The sequence below is a fragment of the Cimex lectularius genome, unplaced genomic scaffold (genome assembly GCF_000648675.2).
Source record: "Cimex lectularius strain Harlan isolate CLEC.00 unplaced genomic scaffold, Clec_2.1 scaffold249, whole genome shotgun sequence".
NCBI lineage: Eukaryota > Metazoa > Arthropoda > Insecta > Hemiptera > Cimicidae > Cimex > Cimex lectularius.
Genome location: NW_019392808.1, coordinates 180,670 through 201,241, shown reverse-complemented (window position 1 = coordinate 201,241; position 20,572 = coordinate 180,670). Strand labels below are relative to the sequence as shown.

The following is a 20,572-nucleotide window of genomic DNA, read 5'->3' as shown; positions in this document are numbered from 1 at the left end:
TCATTTTATTCCTTGTACGCATGTAATATTTCCTTTGTCTGTTATTTAAAAAGAATAGATGGAAAGATTAATTTTATCTATGATGATAAGTCATTTTTTAGATTTTGACAATTTAGGCGTCTATTTTATTTAAAAAAAAAAAACGAAAACACTCAGTTCCTTTGTCAAACTTTCGATAAATGCATCCCCTCCATCAGGACCTCGAAAAAAAAGGGTTATGGGGTTAAACTTTATTTTCCAATTGCTCTAGTTTCCAAAAAAAAAAAAAAAAAATACAAGGCTAAGAAATGTGAGCATCTAATTACAATATTAAAACCTATTGTTTGTAGCATAAGGTAATGCAGTGAATGAGATCAAATATTCTACATTAGTAATATTGTAGGAATATCGTTAGGTAATCCTATACAATAGGCCATATAAATCTACCCATTTATACAAAATTCACCATAATTTGACTACCTGTGAATTTCCTTTCCGTATTAATTTCAACAGAATAGGTTATAATTCGCTTCTTTATTTAAAAAACCTTGCAGACCGTTGCATCCGAGTGAGGCAAAATTTCTTGGAAGTAAGCTGTCATACAAGCCGGGGTCCCACAAGGGAGCATTCTTGGTCCTTATATATCATATATCATTTATACTGCTCACCCACCCTTACATCTTCATCAACACCTAAGCGGACAATACCGCAATTTTGTCCTCCACCTATCCAAGGTACATCCAACATTCAAGAAAACCTTGAGCTTATCGAAGATTGGTGCAAAAAGGGCAAGACTGAATGAAGAAAAATTTACTCAATATACATTCACATTAATAAAATAGTTTTGTGCTCCATTGCACATCAACAACATAGAGATACCGACTTCCTTTCAAGTCAAATACTTAGGACTGTACCTAGATTAGACTGACATGGTATCCCCATGAAAGACTTAAGAGGCAACAACTCTAGAACCAAAATCTGCTTTGACTATCAAAACTAAACTGGCATTATACAAGAATCTACTGCCGGAAATACAAGAATATGGAGTGGAACTGTGAGATTCTGTCAAGCCATCCAACATCCAATACTATCGATCAAAAGTCCTCAGACACAATTGTCCAAGCTCCTTATTACGACACTAACCTCACTATCATAACGACCTCAATATTCCTTTTGTCACGAACTTATCCGTTCCGATTCTAAAAGTTTCTCACCAACCCTCGATCCATCCTAACCCTACTGCCCGAACTGCATTGGCTGGTTTCTCATGGCATGTGTCCATGTGACATGTCCATGTCCTTCCATGGAGCAGCACTAGCATTATTGAGTTAAAAAATAACAATTTTGTAATCGCATTTGTAGTATGTACGAATATGATGTACAGGGTATAAATAAAATAATGTAAAAAATATTTTTTAAAAAATCAAAACTATTTTTATAAGTTATAGTGTACATAATAATTTGAGTAAACCTTAAAGCACACATTGCTGGATGTTAATCCGTGAAACGTTTAACAAACCAGCAATGACGACGTTGCAAAACATTTCAGTGTGCTGAAAACTGATATTTTTTACGAAAAGAAACAAGATCACGCTTTCCCCTGTGTATTGTGGACATCCAAAGTTTTACGTAACGAATTTGGCACGTACTGATTCAAAAACATTTAGGGTTTTTTGACCTAGACTAACTAGAGCATGGTGTCCAGTTGACATTTTTTAGCTTCATTTATTTATAGCTATAACTGTATGTAACTAGCAGATTGGATTTTTATTTATGAATGTGACGTTATTGGCGTTAGAAGAATCTACCAATTGGTAGGCACTCTGGATTAATCATTCAAGAAGTTTCTGATCCATATTATCTTCAGTCGTGTACGGGGTAATTGGGAATGGAGTGTTTATATTTGTGTGTTTATGTGATCTTGCAGTTTACTGGAGAAACGTTTGTAATAGGTTTTAATGGATTAAAAACACGATATGCGAAGATCTCTGACTGTATTATTGTTTTCATAAAGGACATTGATTGAAAACTTTGTAATCTTTGAATATTTGGTCAATCCCTAAACTTGACATCCCTACATCCAAATAGGTTTGAGTAAGTATGTGTTTGTCCTAGGTTTTGATTTTAATAGTAATTTTGATCGTCCGTTCATTAGGTAGTAAAGCGTTTAAATCGTTTGTTAAGGGTCTGGTTTTTAATCGTGTGCGCGGATTCCAAGTAAGCCTTCTATGAAACGTATATCCTAAATAGGTAAATTTAACTGCTTGAAGAACAGGTTAATTGTGTATAATGTTGAACCGGCACACGGGCACTACTGGGTTTGTCTTCACTCGCGGGTTAAGACAGACCCAGTCGTGCCCGTGCCGGTTCAACATGAGTTCGCCAACTCGCAGACCAAACCCCATCATCTACTCAATCGTATATGTTAGCGCAAGTCTCGCGGCGGAATGTAAAACTAATGTTTTGTGAATTTTAGGGGTTAAACTTTATTTTCCAAAGATTGCTCATTTATCAATTGTTGATGTGTGGTTTTGTATAATAAGTGAAGCTTGTAGAAAACTTGTTAATATGGCGCTGTCGTCCGAATATGTGACAGTAAGTGCATTGTGATTTGTCGGTATTTAGAAGTAAAAGTCGTGGACAACACCGAAGCATCATCCATCTTCTCGACTACAACCGTGTCGTAGGAAGAAAATAAGCGTCAAAAAAGACTGATGAACTATTGTGTCAAGTTTATAGTCGACTACCCCCGAGGGTCCAGGGTATTACGACTGAATTCGAACCTATTCTGGCTCTCTTCCTGAAGTTTATTTTCCTTGGTTCCTTTTTTTTAACACCCATCGTCCACATTGCATTATCCAATCTATCCGATTCAAGTCCTCTTTTCACTCCTACAATACCCGCTCATCCCCTGTGACCTAATCTTTCCCCGGTATAAAACGTGTACATTAAATCATATGGTTGTGATTTGTGAACTCTTTAAGGTCAATGTGTAAATATTATACATTAATTGTTAGGATAAAAGGTAACCAATCTCAACCATGTGCAACAAATGACTTGCTGATCTATTATTTCTCCCCCTTTTTTGTTGACTGGTTGGCATATTCGGTGATACAATTATTAAGAAAATTTTATGATTCTTTTTTCAATCGAGTTGGGTTTACGAAACCCACTAGTCTTAAATAAATTTAGTTACAGAACGAATTTTTTTGCTGGTTATAGTGGAGGCGAAATCATCGGTCAACAGAGACGAAGTTGCCAAAGTCGGTGTGAAACATAGCGGCGAAGATGGGATTGCATAAAATCCGAAGGGGTGCAGCGGGATAGTTTACATAAAACCTCTGACGGCCCAGTTGCGGTCTCCGTTGGCCCATGACGCTCGCTCTACAACAACAAAAGAGAGCTCGCTTTCCAAAGACAATACGGCTGATTGGTTCGCCCCCGGTCCTTCTCCATTTTCACCAGGGAAAGGGCTCTGATCACAACCCCGCCATTTCTCATCTCAAGCCCGTCAGAGACGTTTCGGAGATGTGCATGCCTGTGCTTTAGTGAGATCCTGCTAAAACATAACATGTTTCTGCTAGTACTGTTCGTATTTTTTTCCGAATCCGACGGGGAGTACAGCTTCAAGGAAAATCTGATTCCGTACGAGACCTATCTCAGCGGGCCGTATTGGACCTACCCTGTGAGGAAGAACAATCTCATCCACGGACCGGGCTACTTTCGAGAAGGTTTGCGCTTTAAAAGGGAATCCGGCTTATCTCAACAAGAGCCCAGCGAGCACGAGTTTCCGCGGGACGTGCCGACCAAGCCGGAATACGCGAACAAAGGGCAATGGGCCAAAGGGAAAATACCAGGGAAGGAGACAGAACTCGGCTTTGTGCCTTTGCAAATCTACAGTCAAGTGAGGAAGTACGACACGGTAAAACATCTACCTCGTTCTGACGCACTGAAAGAAGCGTCCACTGCTGAAGAGGTCGCTGCAGCCGCCAGATTGAGAGAAGTTCTCAGGCAAAAGAAAATCCAACAAGTGAGGATCAAAAACATTACAAATATATTAATTTGATATACATTTGTAAGTTTCAAACAGGTATTATTTTAATTTTTGCTATTATAATGAAAAAAATATAGTCATCATTTTAACATTAGAACAGCTTTAATGAAATATGCAAAATATAATAAGCTGCTCTTGATAAAAGTTGTTGAAAATTAAATAAATAATGCTTGACCACTTTTTTGTTGGTTGTGCCATAACTGACGGTTAAGAGGTTTAAATAATATTGTTTTCTTTTATTTACAACATTTATCTGGAGTTAACTTCAACAAGAAAATATAATGGTTATGGCAACATAGTTGATGTGTAAGTTCGGGAGTGGAAAAGTCACGCATATAATTATTATTCCTTACATTATTTGCCGGTTAATCATACTCACAGTGCATTAAAGTACTGTAGTAAAATGGCAAAATGTAAACTTTTGGCGCATAGGTAATATTAAGTAAAGGTTCCTCTCTCAGTGGAATTCAAATTATTTGAATGCAATGATGATATTTAACAGTTGAAATGCCACTAAAAATACTTTAAAACCATTAAAAATAGCCCATGAACTTTCAATATCTCTCGAAATATGCAATGAATTTAACTGGATGTAGATGGATTTTTTAATTTAAACCGTATAAATAACTAGTAGATTTCGTTTCACAAACGAAGTTGCTACTCAAATAAATGTTTACATCGTTGAAAAAATAATTTTCTTGCAAAATTTAAGAACCTTGGTTTCTTTTAATTTTTTCTGTAAAGCTCTTTTAGAAGAAAGTGGGAGTTGCAATATTTGTGATTTGCTTTGTATTATCTGTCCATGAATAATTATGTACATGTGTCTCCGGTTGCAGTGATTACATAGAGCCTCACGAATAACCAGAAGCAAACACGATTTATCGAGAAAAAAAATTTCATAACCACTGATTTTTCTAAATTTAAATATATGATCAGATCGGCACTGGGTTACTTACTGGGTGTGTCCTCCCTCGCGGATTTAAATGTTAGTGAACATGTTTCGGCTTGCAACATCATAAGTGGGGAACTGTTCCGGTAGTGACATACGGTGGGCTTAACTTCCAACTATACATTGGATGTTCGCTGACGATGGAGTCAAACTAACATACCAAATTTTTTCCAAATTAATCTCCAATAAAATTAATTCTCTGGACTATACTAGGAAACCCAGAAACGCCTAGCTTGGCAAATAGAGTGGGGACGCCTTAACAATACGTTTACCGCGGTATAACCAGTAAAATGAATGTACAGTTTAACACATACGATATGTTAGAATGTTTCTTGGGATTGGACAAATTTTAATTCGCTGTTTGGTATTTTCTGACCATGCTCAGTGGTTTGGATTGTTAGTTGCGTTTCGGTATTTCCATCCTCAGGGGTTGGTTTGTGTGCTGTTTTTGTCATTCTAGTCCTCCTTTTAATTCATAAAGCATTTGCTAAATAAAAATAATAGATAAACGATCTAACGAGATAAAAAATTAATAGATAAAACAAATAAAAATCACTTCTGTCAAACTAACTGAAACGGGATAGCTCTAATAGGATCGTCGAATGACCAAACTCCAGGCACCATCATGCGTTTTCTTATCTGTCGTTAAGAGGGGAAAAAACTTAACGCCTGTTAACGGTTTTTAAAACTACGACGGCAAGGAATAGGCCGACACTAATAAAATACGAATAAAAAGTTATCAACCAATGCAGTTTTCACAACTTCCGCGGAAACAATGAATCCAAAATAGCGTCATTTTTACTGTTTCCATATAAATTGTAATTAATTGCTTATTAATTAACCTTTTTAACTACCACATGTTTTTGTCCGTTTAAAACAGGGCTCAGTTAATCAATTTAAAATGTGTCTCATCATCACTGATAATGCTATTTATTTATTTTAACCAGTATGGCGAAGAAAGTTATAAGAAATTTTTGAAAAATCTAAAATCTGGCACGTATAATTTAATATAGATTTTATTTTAGCAAATATCTTAAATCATTACTGAACAATAACAATAACTAAGAAGAGGTCGTTTGCTGTTCAATTTAAGTTCTCAAATTTTCCATCATTATACTTTTTAGTCTTTTAACATTAAATTTTTCATGTTTTTTTTACCTATTACTAATTACTGTTTAATGTTCTGAGCTCCTATTTCGAAGCCTAACAATTCTGACCCAAGGTTGGTTATTTTTTGTTTAACAGAAACCGGTTACAGATATAAGAAATAACTTCTGGTGTAGGAAGTTTAGGTCTTTCAAAGTCAGCGGTCGATAAAATAATAGCGGCTTGCTTTTATAAGTTACTCATATTGTATATTTGAACAATAGAATATTTCGTGAATAAATATGAACCATGAAATTTAAACAATAATAGAACAAGTTTCCTCTTATTTTTTAAACCTTTTAAAGCTATCGTAGATACAACCAGAGGACCTTCGATGCACGTTCACTGAACAATTTACATATGCTTGCCATTTAAGTATTCTGGCGTGTTATAATAAAACTAACACTTTAACATTACACTGTACTTTCATTTTTGTCATTACTAAGAGCTAAAGAATTATGTTGGCCAGGAACGATTTTTGTATAGAGGATAAACCTTTTAAAATTGTGTTTTTCAATACCGTTCAAAATTTCTTGCGATACCCTTTCATATAAATTATCAGTGCCCTTAATCTTTTAATTGTAAACTAAGCCACTCATTTTTTTATTGTTTAATTATTTTAAACCGGGGTAAGCAACTTATCAACCACCGGGGTGGTTTTTTTTTGTTGCAAAATTAACTACCAACGCCCCTACTATTTTTTATTTTTTGATAATAGTTGACTTTTTCTTAGGTGTACGAAGAAGAAGGTTACGAAGACAGTGGCTACGATCATGGATTTTACAACCATCACGGCGCCAAATACGAAGACAAGGAGAAGAACGAACAAATCACTATACCCAAAGCTGGCGATTCTCAGGTAAAATCGGCAGAAGAGGTAGGCATTTTAACAAATTTAAACAGTCAGTCTACACCTCCGAAACCTCCTTCAGTAGGATACTTTAAGAATCTAAAATCCGAGAGTAGTGAGAAAAGCACCACTTGGGGAGACAGTGGGGAAGAGGCTTTTCTCCTAAAAGAAACATATCCGAAAGTCAGTGGTAAACATTCTTTAATAAACGGAAAAAAGATAATAGAAAATGACACAGAAAAATACGATGTTGAAAAAATTGAAAGTAAAGAGGACTATAATTCGGAAAGTCGCTCGAGAGAAAAACTTGATGAGCGGAAGGACATCTCATTGGGGAGTGTTGCTGCTCCTCGCAGCGGAGTTGTTGACGAAGCGGAAGTCCGTGTAATTAACGATCCAAGGCCCAAAGGAAACCATATTGTATTTCCAGGTAGACATACGAAAAGACAGTACGCGCTGGGTCGTCCGATTAACAACTGGACTCCAATGGCACCTGCCGACGTCTACATCCAAGGAAGCATTGGTTACCAATTAAAAAGACCGTTTTTCCCAGGGGATTCGTTGACTCACCATTATGTCCCATACGTCCCTTTCCCGAATTTTTATTCAGACAATCCGACATCCTATGCGTCTCCTGTGCCTCACGTAATTCGATTGGCAGTGAAACCGACAAGATCACCTTTGCTTAACACAAAGCGTGGAGAAATACACGGCGCTGGGACCTTGACAGCGTACGCGTCTTTGGTCCCGAACAATCTGTCAGTTTCTACTGAAATACATCCTAACAGAACAGGTTACATTCAGCCGCGATCTAATAACAGCCTTGACTTGGGGTCGTCCAAAACAAGAATTGTCGGCAGAGAAAGACATTATAATAATTTTACGAGAGGGAACAAGACTCTGAAAGACGTAACTCGACAACCTACCTGGAACATAAATAAAACCCATTTACATACACGCCATCCTTCATTGCCTCGAGATGGCAAAGAGAAGTTCCTAGAACTTCAACGTGCACACGCTGGAGCTCTAGTGGCTGAAAGACCTGACAAAAGAGCACCGAAATCAGGAGACTGGCCTGTAAAATACATAGAGCAACTCACGATAGCACATTACTCTTCACAAGAAAATAATCCAATTACACCTATCCAGAATAACACAGAACGCCTGATAGAATTGACGAAAATGTTGAACGCAAAAGTTGATTATCCTAGGGTGAAAAGAGAAGCGACAATAAATTTCGATGAGCATAAATATCCGTTCTATCATGGAGTCTCAAGTGGGAGCAACGGAAATAAAGATTCCGCTTTGAAATATGCCACAAATCCAGACATGATTCCTAAGAAGACACTTGGTGGTATGGAATTTTACGAATCGAGGGATAGGCTTGTTCGATGCAAGGATCCTAGCCCTCCTGAGGACATTATCCCTGAAAGAAAGGAAGACGGCGATTGGAATAAAAACGTGCAAGTGGAAACCCCACGAATGAAAGGACTGGGAGATTCTATTCAATGCATGAAAAATAAATATTTCGGTAAAGAACCTTTAGACAACCCATTTTTTCAAGAAGGCGTCGAGCCAATGACACACCGAACAGCGAACGAGAAGATGGAAACGGCGCCATTGAGGAAATTACGGAATGGAGACACCTCAAAAAGACAAACTACAATATTGAATCAGGAGAACACTACAAAACATTATCACACAACTTCTAACCAAAAAGATTACAGCAATCATAAAATGAATCATGACAACAATGCAACCGTTTTTCCATACAAAAACCACAGACAGGAGTTTGAACCGATTTCTCCTGGGTATGATTCTAGAATTGTCAGTCCATACCCTTATTACATAGAAAACAGTAACAATAAAAACTATTATTCAGTTCACGAAAATTCTCAAGAAAGCGGTATTGAAGTTGATGTTTCCAAGCCACGTTACAGACCACCTCATCACTTTATGTATACACCTATTTATACCCCAAAAAAGTACAAACCCAAACCTGTTTCTATATATTCGATTATAAGTCATAAAGGCAACCCCCAGCATTACAGACCGTTGCTTTATGCTCACAGCATTAAAACACACAGAATTGTACCCATGTACCCGTATTTGACAACTACGACACAGAGTCCTGACAATATAGCAAGTGACACCCAGTCCAAACCGGTCAAATGGTACATAATTCGTCCAGGAGAATACACAGAAAATAAGGAACTTGCTGAGGAGAAAAAGGAAACGCCGAGCATTTGGAGCTATATGAACCCATTGACCCCGTTAAAATGGTGGTTCCCTAGTTTGTTCGATAATAGGAGAAAAGAGCCAAGATATCGGGAAAGGAGGGATGTTGATTATGAGCAGGATTTACCCGATGATAAAGGAAAACCAAATATGTCGAGCGAACTAAATGTGCACATCTCGCTAAATTCAGACGCTTCAAACAAAGCCTATTTTAAAATACCCACAAATCATAGACCGGAAAGTTCTACCAAACCTCAAATGTCTTTGGATGAATTGCAATTAAGACTGAACATGACGGATAGCGTAAAGTCTCGTTTAAGCAGACTTTCAGGTGGTTATATAAGTAGAAGTAATGCTTCTTTTGTGGATCCTATGGTTAAAATTGCAAACTCTTCTTTACCACTTCCTACTGCACCAACGACTAGAAGTTTAGAAGCTCCAACAGGAAAGTCAAAACTATCGTTTCCAAGGACTAAAATTCCACAAAGGAAATATTTACAATATCAAAAGCCTTTGAATGCAGACAAGAAAACAATGCGCACTACCACTACAACAAGATCACCAACGACTACCGTTACAAGAATGTACAAACCGAAAAAGATCATAAACCCAAAATTTGTACCACGCACACCCGTAGACGCTTTTTCAGTGTTAAAAGCGCAGACATCAAACAGTGAAAGTCCGTTTGATTCGTCGGAAATCGATCGAAACCCAAGGGAACTCCAGCAAGTCGAGCATCGAAGAGTCACGAAAGAAGAGACTTACAAGAGGACCTACACGCCGCAGGTTGAGGCCAGAGAGAACCGCGAGGGTGAACATTCTGAAGAAGAAATGAAATATTCAGCGAAAATTTCTGACTCCCATCCTCTGTCAGAAAGATCCACCAACGGGACGTTGACCTACCTCGTCGACCCTGCTACCGGTATTGGAGTTTGGGGAGAAATGCCTAGAAGACGAGACTGGAAGCCGAAGAAGAAGGCTAAAAGCAATGGAGAAGCAGGGTCAATTTATTCTTATCCATCTGGTGGGAGAAAAAGTGAAAACTTGTCAGAGACTCAGGCACATCCAACAACTAAAAAGAACTCCAAAAAGCAAAAAGAAGCCCAATATGAAAATGAGGTAACAACTTTCCAGTAAACCTATATCAGCGTTGTTTTTGTAATGGGTAAATATTTTGTATGTTCTAGGCGTACATCGTCAGCTTGATGAGAAGTGTACCACTTCCGGTTCAACGTCACCCCAAAAGAAAACAACAGTTCCAGTCTGTCTCGAGTCAGCGGGGGTTGGAATCAGCAGAGGGCAGGAGCATAGAGGTTTTGACAGAAGAGCCAGAAAACTATCCTTCACCGCCTCGAACTACAACTGTGTTTATCAGGGATCCCGACAAAAGAAAATACTTTTACGTCAATGATTGATATCTCCCAGTTAAATCATTATGTAAATAATTTTAACTTCGGTGAAAACTTAGTGTATATAAAGCCTCGTTTGAAAAATATTTATTTCTTGCACTAACATTTAGTAATATTTCTTGTTGATTTATCAGTTATTTGTTAGTAGTATGTTACTATTCAAAATAAAAGGGTTAATTTTTTATAAATGAACTTGTGCATTATAATTTGGTTCTCTGACGACATCAAAGATACTACACATACGGACAAATTTGATTGACCAAAGACCGATCGTAAAAATAGAAACTACAAGATATATAAAAAAATATCATCACTCCTTGGAATAATCTCTAAACTAAAAACAAACCAACTATTTTTCAAACCATTAACATACACAGTTTTTAGTTTTTGGTCTCGCTCCTAATACCTTTCATCAGAACATACAAAAGGCAAGCATACGCGCAGATCAATATCTGGCGAAACGCTGGAACGTCAATTGTAAAAACGACAATGATCGGATAGGATCAAACTTCTTCGATCAAGACAATTGTTTGGATGTAACAAACACACATACTCTCTCTCTCCCGCCTATTTTCTTTTTCTTTCTAGTACTTTCTTTCTCACTCTCTCTATCCCACGATGTGTGTGCGTGTGTGTGTCTCTCTCTATCTATCCTTTTCTGCTTTTATCTTCCTCACTCTTTCCCCTTCCCTTCACCTCATTCTCACTCTCTCTCTTTCTTTATATATCTAGCACTTCTCTTTCATTCTCTTTCTCTTTCTATCTCTTCCCCCAATATCCTAAATCTGCTTGTATTAATTATAAAGCATTTATTTGTTCTCTCTCATTCTTGCTCTTTCTTAATCTACCTCACTTCTTCTTTTCGCTGTCTCTTTCTTAATCACCACATATAGTTTCTGTCATTCTTTCTCTTCCTTATCACATTCTAAGGCTCTAAGGTTTCTAATTGTCTATCACGCTTTTTCTCTCCATCTCTTTCTCATTATATCCCTCTTTCTCTTCGTCGATCTCCATCGAAGACTTTTTATTATTTTTTCTTTCACTCATTTTTTCTCGTTCTATTTCTTTACCTTCTCTATAGCTTTCTGTCATTCTCTGTGTGACACTCTCCCTCTCCCATACTCTCATTTTCTTTTCCTCTTTTCTTTTCCATTTGTCTGTCTGTCGCTCGTTTTCTCTCCATCTCTCCCTCCCAAACACACACTCACACTATACCTTTCTCCAAATTTATACCTCTTTCTCTTTGCCTATATCCATTTAGGACTTGCTGTTATTCTTCCTCTCCCTAATTTTCTCTCGTTCTATTTCTTTATCTCCGTCTATAGCTGTCTGTCATTCTCCCTCTCCCACACGCTCATTTTCTTTTACTCCCTTCGTTTCCATTTGTCTGTCTGTCGCTCGTTTTCTCTCCATCTATCTCTACCAAATACACACTGACATCTCTCACACTTTATCCCTCTGTCTCTTTGTCTATATCTATCTAGTACTTTCTGTTATTTTTCCTCTCCCTCATCTTCTCTCATTCTATTTCTCAATCTCCATCTATGTCTGTTTGTCAGTTTGACATTCTTTCTTGCCCTGCGTCTCTGTGTTTCCGATTGTTCAAATAGATTAATATATAATTTTATTTTATATGATTTTTTTTTAACAGAATATGTCCTTCTGTCTCCTATTTCTTTTCAAAATTTTGCATGCTTATAATATGTTAATATGCTAAACGTAAACAACAACCGAAACTTTTGACCGTGTATTTTTGTATTCGCATTGGATTAGGATTTTTTAAAATAGAAAAAACGGCGCAATTCAGTTCAAAGCTACTCATAAACAAAATTGAGTATAAATTCCTTAGATATGACACCTTAGAGTCGCTAGAGGAGAGTTACGCCATAGGAGGTTTGTACCGACTTGGAGGGTCTAACGTCTAATTGCATCTGCCAAAGAACCGTTCCCAGATTTCAAGGCGTCGTTGGCGGGGGGAGAGCCTCCGGCTTCAGTCCGACTATACATTCCGAGATGGTTAGATACGCAGTAAGTACCTCCAATAAAATATTTTTATGTTTTCCACTTTATTAATAAAACGTTAGCTGATACTATTAGACCACCCGAAGTATTTTCATATTTGTTAATCATTAGAATATAATAAAAATATCTTATTGTTTCTCTTTCCTCGCTGTTGTTTATTTCCCTATATTCTCATGATATCATTTCCTATATGCCACTATGATTGTACTTCACAAAAATGATTTTCATTTCGGTAAAATTTAATTTAAAATTATATTGAATAAATAAATACAACTACCTACAGTAAGGAAAACAAAATTAACGGTTAGAGTTCTTTCCTAATAATTTTCTTCTTTTGATAAAAAAAAAATTGCCTTATAATTTTTAAAACAATAAATCACATATAAATTATATTTTATGGTCTAAAAATCTCTCATGTTTGTCGTTTCAGGTATGCTTAGCAATGTTAGCCATCCTCTTCAACGTGATCCATGGGAAAAGTATTGATTTGTACGAGGAGATTTCAACGCCTCGGCTTGTCGGTGAGCAAACATAATTATAATGCAAATTTATTTCGTCTTGAACAAGCGTGTTGACATTTTTAGTCGAAGACAAAGGTGGATTGTCTTTGATTTATAGTTTTAGAGATCGTCTTGGACAACAATAAATTTAACATAAAAAAAGCAGAAGGTGCGAGTTGTGTGGGATTAAAATTAATGGAAGGTATTTCTAATCCATCTTAGTACGTTACATCTTAACATATGATTTTAATATTAAGTTGTTGTTGAATATAAAAAAAAATTGTTCATTTTTTTGATTCTGATACACACAGATAAAATCACATTTGGGTGCATTAGAAGGAAATACTATTTGCCGTAATAAAACATTTCATTAAACAAAGTAAAATGTGTAGTAGTAGTGGAAATCAACAACATTTCATTTCTGACGTACTTGAACTTTATTCATAAAATTTACTAAAGATAATAATAATGATAAAAACTGTCAACATAATGATTAATTCTAATCTTAGATTTATCCGATGAAAATATCGTGGATTAAAAAAAAAAGAAAGTAAAATTTATATAACATAAAAATTACATAACTGGATTATTTAAACGCAGATATGGTTAAAGACAATCAACAGGTTTATAGAATTTATACGATACGTTAATGAAGCTTGCGTAATACGCCGAATAGCAAGGCTTTGCAATATTTCACCAAAATACACAAAGTAGCAAACCCACACACTATCAAAGAAGTTTAAATGTTTGAAAAGAATAGTCATATCTCAAAATTATTGCTGATAGATAAATTTATTTTTTGTTTGTTTATGCACTAACTGCCTGGATTTTATATCATCAAATTCACACTTACACAACCGTAAAAATATTTTTGTTTTGTTTTAAGCTTGATTTTTAAAAATTTGCAAATATATATTTCAATATTATTTAAGCTGTGTGATTGTAGTCTGAACTATAACTAGGATTATTATTTCAAGGCTCTTGCTGAAAAAACCCTGTACGTATTATGTATTTGTATAAGGTCTAAAGTAATTTTATTAATAATTCAGGGTCATGATTTCTTTCTTGGCGATAGGCGTTCGAAGGATGCAAATCTAATGTATTTTTTATGTATGAATATAATCTAATGTTTGTACCAAGGTGCAGAAAATGAGGCATAGAAGGTCGATAGTCGTTAAAACCCGTGCACGACCGGATTCTCCCTTCCGAGTAGAAAAAATCACATTCATCCCAGCAGCCTTCCTGGCGAAAAGAACTACAAAAAGAGGGAACAATGGAGAAGGACGATCCATTGTTTTGTCCAGAAACAGCGTTGGTCAAGGCCTGCTTCGGGTCGTTACCCGTCGAGAAAATGACTCTCTCGACTGTGCGATCACGCTTTCGGTCGACACGAACTTCGCCGCGATATTCGCATTCTTCAGAAGTAATCTGTCGACCACTATAATCTGCAGAAACATTTTTTTTCTTCCATCGGTTAGGAGGTTAAGGTGTCCTTTCGATTACGTGCAGGATCTAGTCCAATCGGTGGGATGTTGCATCGATTGCGATACAATGTGATTGCGTTACTTACCTGTTGTCTAAATTGTATAGACTTACTGTTATAAATATAATTATTACGAAACCTGCACTATTCAATTGGCTTATTCTTCATTTGAGAAGGTTAATTTAACCATTTCTTGAGTCTAAAGAAATACTATTATTCTCGGACTATTTTTCTTCTTATAATTTTTATATTAGGGTCCTTTAATACTATTTTTAATTTTACTAATTCTATTTTTGTATTGTGGATTTAATTCTACTTCTGAGCTAGATAAATATTATCAATAAATAATTTATTATTCATGGGCATTTGTTTACAATATGTAACAAATATTTTTTAAATATTTAGACGACTGCTGAAATAACAATTCGTAAAACGTTGCCTAGTAACTCTTCTTCAGTGATGATTGTTTGGGTCCGCAAAAATCTTCTTCGAACCAAATCTAAATATTTTGACAACAGCTCTCTACCAACATCCATCACTCTCTCTCTCTCTCTTTCTCTTTATCTTTCTTTCTCTCTCTCTCTCTCTCTCTCTCTCTCTCTCTCTCTCTCTCTCTCTCAATCTCTTATGATATATATATCATATTTAATATTGGAATAGAACAGAATATAATATTTTATTGTTTTTAAGTTTTTAAACATTACATATAGGCATGTACAAGAGATGTAAATATTGTTTTATCGCTTATTATTAAATGATGTTGATGATGATGGATGCTAGGAAGAGTATTTTTTCTTATTTTGGCATATGTATCGCAGTAATTTATAAATGCAAAAACATATACATACCTCAAAAATTCCTGAAAAAAAGATAGGAATCTTACGCAGAACTCTCATTCAAACATTAGCAGACCAACATTGAAAAATATAAGAATTTGGGTAAAGGCCTAAATCTCGTTATAAATTCCAATACATTTAAGAAAGCTACAAAGTGCTGTTCGAAACAAACACAGGGGACCTAGTAACTCTTTTAAATCACTCGAAAGGTACTTTCCTTAAAGGGTTGCAACGTATGCTACGGCTGTTGCTAGTCTGACTCCATTATTCTTATTGGCCGGCCATTCAAGCCTAGGGAACTGTTTAAATTATGGAACAACACAAAAATTCAAAATCCTAATTAATGAACAGGAATAAATTTTCTAATTTAAATTTTTTTTGCATACAGTTGGCCTACAAATTAAGTATTTTAAAAGGATAAATTAAAGCTTTAATGGCAATAGGATAGATTAGTTATGAGTGAATGTTTAGAGTTGGAGCTTTGTAGTACTCACAAAGGATGTTGCTAATCTAAGATAGATTAGCTATAGCTATTTAAATGACCTTAGCGTTAAAACGTCCATAAAAATAATAATAATAATAATAATATGTATAAATTTCTTAACAAATTTGACGTTTTTGAAATATTATTTATTACACTAAATTATATTAATTAATTATATAACACAACACATTATTACCCATTATATTATGGACAAATAGAACCTCTAGAAATGGTTTGAGGTGGGGTGAGCATGGCAATTCACTTTATAGAAAAGTAAATAGAAACCCTGGCAGGCATGATTCATCCAACACGAAAGCTCTCAACTTCAACCAATATAAAACAAAAAAGTCATTTATTTTTTTTAATATTCCACTTCCTAATTAATAACCATACTAATTCTCACTGTTGAGCAATGGTGGTGCATTCTTTAACCATTTTGGCGAATATTTTTTCTTAAAGACGAATATATCGGGCATGCTCGTAAGTAAGTTTCGTTCACTTTCAAATTGCAGATTGTGCATAACTGTGTACATTTAATAGAGTATGGAATGCCTTTAAAAAAAGAATCTAATTGGTGCGGTACCCAATAGTCTTAATTGCGCTAGAATTCTTCGCTTGGCAATGGGAACATTTTGAAGCAAATAATTTTCACAAAAATAAAAATACGAAATCCGCCTAATGAAAAGAAGAGGACGATGTTAATTGAATAGAGATTACTCTTTTGTGTTTCGCCACCACACTTACATCATAAAAAATGGATGTTTCGAAACCAAAACGAACCAATATGTAATGTAGCCAGTTACTATTTAAATATTCTTTGACAAATAGTAATTAACAATGTCTTTATTATTCTCGTTGACATTTTCATATGTACAATTGCCATACAAACATAGCCGCACGTATAAACCTATCTTTATAATTGATAGGAGGCTTTAATATTATAATGTTGTTTAACAAAAGTCAGTGATAAGTCACTCAGTTCCTTAAACAAGCTTTTAAGGATTATATCCCATTCATCAGGACTTCAAAACTATTAGTAATACTAAAATAATAGAATAACAAGTATGAAGTTTACTTACATTACTGAAACTTGTGGTTTCAAACTTATTGAATTTCGAAGTTGCTAGTGGTATATAATATATAAGTTCTACGAACCGTCCATTCTTGGTTAGCTTCTTTTCTTTTTTAAATTTGTGATTTTGATCATAATGATTTTGTGCTACATGGAGTGTTTTTGAAATTGCAGGTATCTTCTGATTTATTACTGTGTCCCATACTGGGTCCGGCTACACTCGCAAATCGGCGGAGTGAAGCTGCATTACTTAAAAAGTATCTATAAAAACGTATATGTACAAAAAATTTACAAACTACAGACTATAACCCTCGAGTGTAGACGGACCTTGTAAGTGTCACAATGACTGTAAGCATGTATTCAGCATCTCACAGAGCAACACCCACCATAAACTCGAATTCGAAAGGTGAGTTGAGATGGGAAGTTGGTGTCCGAGTGGATCGGAGTCAGGATAGCTCAAGTGGTAGAGCAGCGGCGTATTTAGCCGAAGGTCGTGGGTTCGAATCCCGCTTGTGACACTGACTTTTTTATCCCAACCAAAACCTTAATTAATTAAAAAGAATTTATTTGGTTTTCTTTTTAATTAATTAAAAAGAATTTATTTGGTCAAACGGACCCCGAAACCTTATAAAACCCACCATAAACTTTAATTTACATTTCTGGTTAAATTTTAATCCAGACATGCACATGAGAATTTTAAACAAATGTCGACATTTCTTTTTATACTTACGAAAAAGCTGTACTACTTGTTTATTATAAATTATAATGTATGAATGTAGCATGACTTAGTTCAACTCAATACTGCTTGGGACCAAGACTACCTGTCTGAGGTCATATATATCATCCATGTCAAATTTGATTAAATTTTTTTAAAATCTCTTATTTTTATACATTTTTTGTCTGAAACTGTTAAGAGGTTAAGAAATGCATTAAATTTATCGAAAAATTTTTTCCAGCGGGCATTCCATACGGCAGCATATCTGGCAGAGTGGCTGAGTACTTCGCCACCTTGAAGACGCCGTCGAAGAATGTCTTCAACGATAACGATAAGGATTTGTCTAATGTTTTGTAGCATGATCCATTAATAATTATATATTTATTATACATTTGTACACCTATAAGTTATTAAATTCGTATTAATTTTTTAAAGTAAACTTTTGTTCTTTAACCCTAAATTAATTCTATTTTTTTCTAGGACGATTACAGCCTTAAACGGAATGTATTTTTATCGCCTTGGAATTGTTTGTTATGATCGGTTGTTATGACAATAGAAATTTTACGACAAATCTTTGAATAAATTTCCGTAAAAGTGACATAACGGCAGACAACACTAATCTTATCTATGTGGGAAAACCCTCCTCACATTTATGCATTTTTCTCGTAAACCATTTAATCAAATTGATAAATAAAAAGTATACGCATATTTAAAAATGTGTGTCGAACGTTAATGTCCAACGAAATTTGACTAAAGTCAGTGCATTATATTTGAGAAGAATTGAAATTTAGGAAAAAATGTGTCGAGTTTTCTTGAATTTAAACTTTTTCCTATAAACTTCACATTTGTACAAATCATTAGTCATAACTATTTTAAATCATCTACTTTTTAATTGAAAAGATGACTCTCTTCGATGGTTTAGTGTTTATACAATAAGTAAATATCAATTATTACCATACACCCCTACTAGAAGCTTTTAGAGATCATCAAACAAAACAAAATGAACAAGAAAAATATAAAAAATAGACATGAATAAGAAATCACTTTCACTCTTACTTATATGGCTGCGAGGCCAGTGACACTTCAACTTTCGGGGAGGAATACTTGGAAGGGTGTGGGATGAAAGGTTTTTAACATGACAGTTTCTGTGGCTCTGTGAAGGGTGAAAGTGACTTGTTCACATTTGTGTACTTTTATTCCATAGTCCACCTGTTGAACCTCTCAAGAGATGTGACATGGTTTTGCAGGTTTCTTGTTGAAATGACAAGATCTTTATGAGTGCTTTGGATGTCGGTATTATCCGCGTAGGTGGTGAGGATAGTTTAAAAAATGGTAAGAATGTCTGTGATGTATACTGTGTAGATGATGGGTCTTTAGATACATCCTTGTGGTATCCCTGGGTTCGTGCGATAGCTCTATGATAGAGATGGGCTAACGATGACTTGAAAGTATCTGTTAGTAAGCTTGGTGACAACTTACCCGAGTGCCATATTCAATGGAAGATTTGCTTCATTTTTAGGAATACACCAGATCAATACTCCTTTTGTTCAAGAACAATAGCGATAATGTCTACAACGCGATAGTACGGCTAAGCAGTGTGGATTTCTTCGAAAAGCACAACCCTTGGCCAAGAGGCCTCAAAAACCCTAAAATTAAACACCAAACCTAAAAATAAGCACCAAAGTACATTACATAAGTTTGAGAACTTTGGAAAGCACATATAGTGAAACCCAAAAAATGCAACCAGATTGCAAATAAAATTATCTTGAAGAGAAAAGAAGTAAAAGGAATATGACAATGATCAAACTGTAAAGCTATGAATGCCTAATTTCAATAATTTAAAAAGTAAAACTTCCAGCTCTAGGAATTTATTGTAAATTCCGGAAAGAGTATTGTTGATAGGCAGGGATGTTCCATTCCAAATTGAATGTAAGCTCTTACTTTGCAAATAGGTTCTCCAGTCCATGTTGCCTTAAGGCATTCAGATCTTTTGCGGGCCAGCGAGACCAACAGGTCCAACGGTTTCAAAATAGAGTACTGAGATGTCAGCTCATCCTGGTACGCCAAAAATGAAGACCTCAACCGAGACCTGAAAATGGAGACAGTGGAAGCCGTATTAGCCCACCACTTAAAGCCCAAGTTGAGGTTGAAACAGTCCAAGGTGAAGACATCAAACATCAAACCAGACTAATCAAACACGTCATGCCAAATGACCAAATGAATTAGGGTGAAGTGGTTAATAATTAGAAACACAAAAATTACATAGATGTTTATATAATTTACTTTATTGTACATTAGTATTTCCAAAAAATATTACTTACTGTCTATGTTAATAAACTAAATTTAAGTATTAATTAAGTCTCTCATATTTACTGATTGGGGTAGAGAATCATTTTGTTTTATAGCAATTTCATGAAATCAAATGATCTTGATTAATTGGGTATTAAAAAGATGACGTAGTAAAAATATTTCTAATAAATTTATTAGATAACAATGTAAAATATAATTTGGAAAAAAAAATATATTTATTCGGCCAAGTTTTGTTTTTCGTTTTTGTTACTTTATCATTAAAGAATTGTATTTAAAATTATAAATTTTATTAAACAGCGCAACAATTGCATCTGGGTAAGAATTCCTCTTTCATCACACTTAACAGATTAACAGAAGTATTAATGACCCTATTAAATCAGAAACATTGAAACTACATACAATGTTTGTAAGAAGCTAAACTGTTTTGTCTCTTTCCTGGCCGGCTTTTATATGAAAAAAAGTACATAGAATAAATAAAGAATACACATTAATAACAATTGGCCAGGACTCTGTTTGATTATTATA

General features: G+C 35.2%; 1 protein-coding gene and 1 long non-coding RNA gene across 2 annotated transcripts; both read left to right on the top strand.

Annotated features, from left to right (window-relative positions):
* The first annotated feature begins 2,369 nt into the window (after positions 1 to 2,369).
* LOC106669021 lies at positions 2,370 to 10,814 on the top strand. The gene is made up of 3 exons (XM_014398269.2): positions 2,370 to 4,009; positions 6,862 to 10,335; positions 10,404 to 10,814. The coding sequence occupies exons 1-3, from the start codon at positions 3,551 to 3,553 to the stop codon at positions 10,629 to 10,631; spliced, it is 4,161 nt and encodes a 1,386-aa protein (XP_014253755.1). The 5' UTR covers positions 2,370 to 3,550; the 3' UTR covers positions 10,632 to 10,814.
* Positions 10,815 to 12,549: 1,735 nt separating this feature from the next.
* On the top strand, positions 12,550 to 18,176 carry LOC106668979. Its single transcript, XR_001340844.2, has 3 exons — positions 12,550 to 12,653; positions 13,078 to 13,168; positions 17,979 to 18,176. It is a non-coding gene; the product is annotated as an uncharacterized LOC106668979 (long non-coding RNA).
* The last annotated feature ends 2,396 nt before the right edge of the window (positions 18,177 to 20,572 follow it).